General features: G+C 37.4%; 1 protein-coding gene across 1 annotated transcript; it reads right to left on the reverse strand.

Annotated features, from left to right (window-relative positions):
* Positions 1 to 6,793: 6,793 nt before the first annotated feature.
* LOC141670673 (cytochrome P450 CYP72A219-like) lies at positions 6,794 to 7,786 on the reverse strand. The gene is made up of 2 exons (XM_074476624.1): positions 7,481 to 7,786; positions 6,794 to 7,382 (listed from the first exon to the last, which is right to left on the reverse strand). The coding sequence occupies exons 1-2, from the start codon at positions 7,720 to 7,722 to the stop codon at positions 6,926 to 6,928; spliced, it is 699 nt and encodes a 232-aa protein (XP_074332725.1). The 5' UTR covers positions 7,723 to 7,786; the 3' UTR covers positions 6,794 to 6,925.
* Positions 7,787 to 8,048: the final 262 nt, after the last annotated feature.

The following is an 8,048-nucleotide window of genomic DNA, read 5'->3' on the forward strand; positions in this document are numbered from 1 at the left end:
CGCTTCATTTCCCCCCCTGTTCTGTTGGTTCTGTGGGCACTTAGGCTTCTTGTGTCCTGCTTGTCTACACAAACTGCAATGCATTTTCTTCCCACTAGTTAGTTTCTGCAAACCAGGCACTCCCTCTGTAGATTTACTTTGACTACCCCCCTCCCAATGCTCTCTTCTCCTTAATCTTTTGGGCCTCCCTCTTAATTTCTTAGGAATGTCAGGTGGCAACATCACTGCTTTGTCTGTCATCTCCCAAAAATCCTCCCCTCTTAAAGCTTGCAAGGTTTGATTGTAAGACTTCATATACATTTCTTTGGTGTAATACTTTGAAACATACATGATAGGTTGATGTCTCCTATCATGTATAGCAGCCACAGCATGGGAACATGGGATCCCTGTTAGGTCCCATGCCCTACAATCACAAATCCTATATTCTAAGTTGACAGTCACTGCTTTTGTGCCAAATTTTACCATATACTTTTTGTCCCCATCCCAACTGGCATGCCACTTTCTAGAGTTTTTTACTGAAATGTCAAGCTTACCCTTTATTCTGGGGCAAATGACAATTCAGCATGTTGCATAGCCTCCCTATTTGTCCTGATTCTCCTCATTATTTTGAAATGAAGTTCCTGCAACATTGTAAGAACTGGCATGTACCTACAAACATTAGTAAAAAAAGTCAGATAAATATAAAAGAAATCAGAAAATATGCAATAAATAATTGTGAGATAATGTACCTCTCATTAACTATCCAGGAATTAAAGCACTCTGACATATTATTCTCCACATGGTCAGCATCACATTTATTCTGAAAAAATGCTTTTGACCAGCTTTTGGGATCCAGTTTGGAGAGGTGCTCATATGCTGATTTTGAGTGCCTTTGAAGAGCTTTCATTGCTTTCTAGTAGCCAGCTGGGTATGTTGCACATGCAGCCATCCAAAAACAATTTTTAACTAATCCAGTTGGCCACCTACACATATAATAATACTTAGAATTGACAAAATCAGTTAGGGCCATCTTTAATAGAAATATCTTTATAATGTAACTACTTACTTTTTTCTCATATTATTGTATAAGTGTCTTGTGCATAATCCGTGTTCTGCATGGGGTAGATACTCTTTCATTGCATTTTCAAGTCCCTAGCATTTATTACACCATAAGAATACGCATTCAATATGAAACAACAACCAAAAAGCATAGTAATGTAAGTTGCAAATAAATGAAGCATACCTTTTGTTGATCACTAATCACTGTGAGTCCAACTCCATTTCTAAGAATAAGATCTTCTCTAAGTAGTCCAAGGAACCATCTCCAACTTTCAGTACTTTCAGATTCTACCACTGCATATGCAACTGGGTACATCTGGTTATTACCATCCCTCCCAACTGCACTCAGCAACTGACCCCCACACACAGTTTTCAGGAAACATCCATCTACACCTAAAATTGGTCTACATCCCAACTTCCATCCTTCTTTCAATGCATGGTAGCATATGTAGATCCTTTGAAATTTATTCTGAGAATCATCGGTTATCCTGTTTGTCCTTATGTCAACCCTGTTTCCTGGATTATTTTTTAGAATCTCAAAACCAAAATCCCACACCCTGGCATAATGGTCTTTCAATGCCTCTATAACTCCAGCAAGAGCAGCTTGTCTAATCCTAGAACACTTTATCCTAGGGACTTCTATTTCAAGCTCTTTCCTTATTGTTTCCTGCATTTCTTTCACCTTCCACTGTGGATTCTTCCTGATTTTTTCACCATACATCTCTGTCAGTACTTTCACACTCACCAGTTTATTTTCATAAGGTTTTGTACACAAATGGTCATCAAGACATGTCTTGATCTGCACAGCTCCTCCTGCATTTTCTAGCCTACTGCACCATAAATAAAACCGACACCCTTTCTCACAACCTACTTGCACCCTCTTACTATCATTTGTTATGAAATGCAAAGCTCTCCTCTCTCTAATTCCATACTCTCTTACCACTTTCCTGAACTCCTCAATAGATGCAAATTTCATCCCAACCTCCCATTTTACTATCCCTTCACTTTTATCTGGATTAAATACTTTTGTTCTCTTCTTTCTTTTGTTCCGAGGTGGAATGCCAATGTATCCCTGTTTGATATTTTCATCTTCACTTGAACTTTCATCAGACCTTAACTCATCACTGTTGTAGTCTTCCTCATCATAATCACTCCCTTCACTATCGGTATCAAGTATAACTTGTTTCCTCAGGTTTCTTGCCTCCACAAGCTCTTCATCACTTTCCTTATCAGTCAACCCCTCATAATCTAAATCTTCACTGTCCTCATCACTAAATTTATCATTTTCGTTTAAAGACTCTTCTACTTCTTCAACATGTTCATCTGTCCTATGACCCCCACTACCACCGGCAGAACCACTAACATCTTCATCCATTATATCATTAGTAGTTGGTGGTTTATCAGTAGATTGATTTTGATGATCCACATAAACATTCATTTTTTTAATGGTAGAGACAGCTTAGTTAAATCCCTCATAGAGACATCATCATATAATAATCTAATACCTTTCTTGAAGCTATGACCATCATTTTGGAAGTAGTACAAATCAGTTGGGCTATAATTGTATTTTTCTGCATAATCTTCAAATTCCAGTACAGATATTACATCAGTGTCAACATTTTCAATTACTTCTACAGACCCCCCCACATACCCAGCATTACCCTTCACGGGTTCAACTTTAAAAACCCCATGGTGATGTAAATAAAGGGTAACCCTAGAAGACATTCCTACATAACAAAGATTATATAACTTCGATTACACACTTTTATTACAAACAAACGAAGTAAACAGTAAACACGAGATGATGTTCAACTGAATAACTAAAATATGGTGTCAAATAAGCAGAACTCAGTATGCATGTCATACAGAAATCGTAAGTGTGTATATATATATCAATACATACCTTATACGGTGCTTTGATGATAGCAATCAGTCAGTTGTTCTTCAATCTTCCACAATCAACCCAGAAACGCAAGCAATCGATCGATTCCAAGAAAAAAGAGGATTAGGGTTTCATTTCTTCCCCTCTTTCATTTCTTTCCCCTTCCCTTTCCCAGTAGATGCTTTAACCTTGGATGTTTTCCTTGGTTCTCCAATGACAATACCTGGTAAGGCCCTCCTTACTGGCAACTTAGTCCTAGGCCTCTCCTCTTGTCCCTGTCTCTGTTCAGATTCTCCTTCCTCTTGGCCACCTTCACCACCTTCACCACCTTCATCTTGTTTTTCAGCTTCATTTCCCCCCCCCTGTTCTGTTGGTTCTGTGGGCACTTAGGCTTCTTGTGTCCTGCTTGTCTACACAAACTGCAATGCATTTTCTTCCCACTAGTTAGTTTCTGCAAACCAGGCACTCCCTCTGTAGATTTACTTTGACTACCCCCCTCCCAATGCTCTCTTCTCCTTAATCTTTTGGGTCTCCCTCTTAATTTCTTAGGAATGTCAGGTGGCAACATCACTGCTTTGTCTGTCATCTCCCAAAAATCCTCCCCTCTTAAAGCTTGCAAGGTTTGATTGTAAGACTTCATATACATTTCTTTGGTGTAATACTTTGAAACATACATGATAGGTTGATGTCTCCTATCATGTATAGCAGCCACAGCATGGGAACATGGGATCCCTGTTAGGTCCCATGCCCTACAATCACAAATCCTATCTTCTAAGTTGACAGTCACTGCTTTTGTGCCAAATTTTACCATATACTTTTTGTCCCCATCCCAACTGGCATGCCACTTTCTAGAGTTTTTTACTGAAATGTCAAGCTTACCCTTTATTCTAGGGCAAATGACAATGTCAGCATGTTGCATAGCCTCCCTATTTGTCCTGATTCTCCTCATTATTTTGAAATGAAGTTCCTGCAACATTGTAAGAACTGGCATGTACCTACAAACATTATTAAAAAAAAATCAGATAAATATAAAAGAAATCAGAAAATATACAATAAATAATTGTGAGATAATGTACCTCTCATTAACTATCCAGGAATTAAAGCACTCTGACATATTATTCTCCACATTGTCAGCATCACATTTATTCTGAAAAAATGCTTTTGACCAGCTTTTGAAATCCAGTTTGGAGAGGTGCTCATATGCTGATTTTGAGTGCCTTTGAAGAGCTTTCATTGCTTTCTGGTAGCCAGCTGGGTATGTTGCACATGCAGCCATCCAAAAATAATTTTTAACTAATCCAGTTGGCCACCTACACATATAATAATACTTAGAATTGACAAAATCAGTTAGGGCCATCTTTAATAGAAATATCTTTATAATGTAACTACTTACTTTTTTCTCATATTATTGTATAAGTGTCTTGTGCATAATCTGTGTTCTGCATGGGGTAGATACTCCTTCATTGCATTTTCAAGTCCCTAGCATTTATTACACCATAAGAACACGCATTCAATATGAAACAACAACCAAAAAGCATAGTAATGTAAGTTGCAAATAAATAAAGCATACCTTTTATTGATCACTAATCACTGTGAGTCCAACTCCATTTCCAAGAATAAGATCTTCTCTAAGTAGTCCAAGGAACCATCTCCAACTTTCAGTACTTTCAGATTCTACCACTGCATATGCAACTGGGTACATCTGGTTATTACCATCCCTCCCAACTGCACTCATCAACTGACCCCCACACACAGTTTTCAGGAAACATCCATCTACACCTAAAATTGGTCTACATCCCAACTTCCATCCTTCTTTCAATGCATGGTAGCATATGTAGATCCTTTGAAATTTATTCTGAGAATCATCGGTTATCCTGTTTGTCCTTATGTCAACCCTGTTTCCTGGATTATTTTTTAGAATCTCAAAACCAAAATCCCACACCCTGACATAATGGTCTTTCAATGCCTCTATAACCCCAGCAAGAGCAGCTTGTCTAACCCTAGAATACTTTATCCTAGGGACTTCTATTTCAAGCTTTTTCCTTATTGTTTCCTGCATTTCTTTCACCTTCCACTGTGGATTCTTCCTGATTTTTTCACCATACATCTCTGTCAGTACTTTCACACTCACCAGTTTATTTTCATAAGGTTTTGTACACAAATGGTCATCAAGACATGTCTTGATCTGCACAGCTCCTCCTGCATTTTCTAGCCTACTGCACCATAAATAAAACCGACACCCTTTCTCACAACCTACTTGCACCCTCTTACTATCATTTGTTATGAAATGCAAAGCTCTCCTCTCTCTAATTCCATACTCTCTTACAACTTTCCTGAACTCCTCAATAGATGCAAATTTCATCCCAACCTCCCATTTTACTATCTCTTCACTTTTATCTTGATTAAATACTTTTGTTCTCTTCTTTCTTTTGTTCCCAGGTGGAATGCCAATGTATCCCTGTTTGATATTTTCATCTTCACTTGAACTTTCATCAGACCTTAACTCATCACTGTTGTAGTCTTCCTCATCATAATCACTCCCTTCACTATCGGTATCAGGTATAACTTGTTTCCTCAGGTTTCTTGCCTCCACGAGCTCTTCATCACTTTCCTTATCAGTCAACCCCTCATAATCTAAATCTTCACTGTCCTCATCACTAAATTCATCATTTTCGTTTAAAGACTCTTCAACTTCTTCAACATGTTCATCTGTCCTATGACCCCCACTACCACCAGCAGAACCACTAACATCTTCATCCATTATATCATCAGTAGTTGGTGGTTTATCAGTAGATTGATTTTGATGATCCACATAAACATTCATTTTTTTTAATGGTAGAGACAGCTTAGTTAAATCCCTCATAGAGACATCATCATATAATAATCTAATACCTTTCTTGAAGCTATGACCATCATTTTGGAAGTAGTACAAATTAGTTGGGCTATAATTATATTTTTCTGCATAATCTTTAAATTCCAGTACAGATATTACATCAGTGTCAACATTTTCAATTACTTCTACAGACCCCCCCACATACCCAGCATTACCCTTCACGGGTTCAACTTTAAAAACCCCATGGTGATGTAAATAAAGGGTAACCCTAGAAGACATTCCTACATAACAAAGATTATATAACTTCGATTACACACTTTTATTACAAACAAACGAAGTAAACAGCAAACACGAGATGATGTTCAACTGAATAACTAAAATATGGTGTCAAATAAGCACAACTCAGTATGCATGTCATACAGAAATCATAAGTGTGTATATATATATCAATACATACCTTATACGGTGCTTTGATGATAGCAATCAGTCAGTTGTTCTTCAATCTTCCACAATCAACCCAGAAACGCAAGCAATCGATCGATTCCAAGAAAAAAGAGGATTATGGTTTCATTTCTTCCCCTCTTTCAATTCCCGATTCTTCTCCCTTTCTTTGACATAACTGATTCTCTTTTTTTTTAATTTTTAACTTGGACATGTGCCACTTCAGTGACAGGTGTTGCCACTTCAGCGACATGTGTTGCCACATCAACGACAGGTGTCGTCAGACGGAAAACTTAACGTTTAACGTTAAGTCTGACCAATTTCTTCATTGACTTTTAACGGCCTGTACATTTTAATTAAATGAGTGAGTAAAGTGAGTCAAATTTGTAGTCAGTGACCAAACTGAGTCATTTGTCTGCAATCAGTCATGAACTTGATATTTATCCCAATTCTTTTCTGATGCATCCTGGAATTGATGAAAAAGAAAAAAATAATATAAACAAATTGAGAATACATCAAAACCGGAGAAATGAAATTTCAGCTTATACTTAGAAATATATTGAAACTCAGAACTAAACCGGAGAAATGAAATTTCAGCTTATACTTAAAGATGTATTAAAACTCGGAACTTTAATAAAGCAATATTTTTCATTTAGAAATATATTTCAGCTTTATCAGGAGTGATAGGTAAATGCAGTGACACTCCGGATGGGAGGGATACCTCTCCTAGTTTAATAGCTTGATCTATGACTCGATTCATTGAAACTGCAGGTGGGTATAATCTTAGTGTCTCGAGAACTTACAAGTTTGAGTTGATTCAACCCATCAAGATCAGGCTCATTTTTTCCAAAGGCCTGCAGAACTTCTTCTCTAGCGCGCTCTTGCCAGTACGGATGCTGGCTTAATAAAACCATTGTCCAGGCAAGTAGATTTGAGGTTGTCTCATGTCCAGCAAAATAGAATAGCGTACACTCTTCGATGACCTCATCAACAGTCATCCCAGATTTTATATTTCTGTTTTCTTTAATTTCTTCAGAGTTTGATTTCAGTAACATGCCCAACAAGTCATCAGGAATATATTCTCCTGCTTGCATTTCCTTTAAACGCTTGTTGATGATAGTCCTCAGTGCAGTTTTTACTTCATTATCGATCTCCCTCATCCTTTTGCTTCTTTTGGTTGGCAGATATCTGCAGTGAACAAGTTTAAAATACAGCAACGCAAGGAAAGCGGCTAGGCTATTAAGATATTTCCTCACAAAAGATAAGAAGAAAGAAGAAATAACAACCTCATTCCTGGAAGGTACAATGTCTGTGCTTCTTGCACTAATAGCTTTGTTTGTACTTTCTGTAGTTGGAATTTTTGTCTCCCTTCAGCATAGCTACTTCCAAAGGTTGTACGCGAAATGACATCACCTGTTAGAGTTTCCAGGTCATGCCATACATCCAACTCATATTGGCCCTCTGCAGAAACCATCTCCTCCCATTTGCTCATGATATCACTACAACTCAAAGATATAGCGGGCATCATATCCTGTTTAAAGATATCACAAAGAAGAACTGTAGTTTTTAGTAACACGCCGCAGTAATTGTTAAATTACTCTGATTTGTCTGGCACCTACCATGAATTAAGTAATCCTGATCATCTCATTATTACAAGCATTTTACATTTTAATTTTATTTATGCACTCAAATTTATTATAGAGAAAATCACCAGAAGCAATCACCAACTAATAATTATCAACAATTTTCTTCCTGCTAAAAAGAAGACACTGCCAAATATTTGAACAATAGCAAATGAACTTGATACTTTTAAATAGCATCAACCTGAAAATTCAATCAATGTCCTGCATTCCA

Source organism: Apium graveolens, chromosome 7, assembly GCF_009905375.1.
Source record: "Apium graveolens cultivar Ventura chromosome 7, ASM990537v1, whole genome shotgun sequence".
Taxonomy (NCBI): Eukaryota; Viridiplantae; Streptophyta; class Magnoliopsida; order Apiales; family Apiaceae; genus Apium; species Apium graveolens.

Bases quoted from the DNA above. Each gene is read 5' to 3' on its own strand.
- LOC141670673 (XM_074476624.1), bottom strand. From the start codon at position 7,722: ATGATGCCCGCTATATCTTTGAGTTGTAGTGATATCATGAGCAAATGG. The intron at 7,383-7,480 runs GTTGTTATTTCT...TGTTCACTGCAG, and splicing joins TTGTACCTTCCAGGAATGAG to ATATCTGCCAACCAAAAGAA.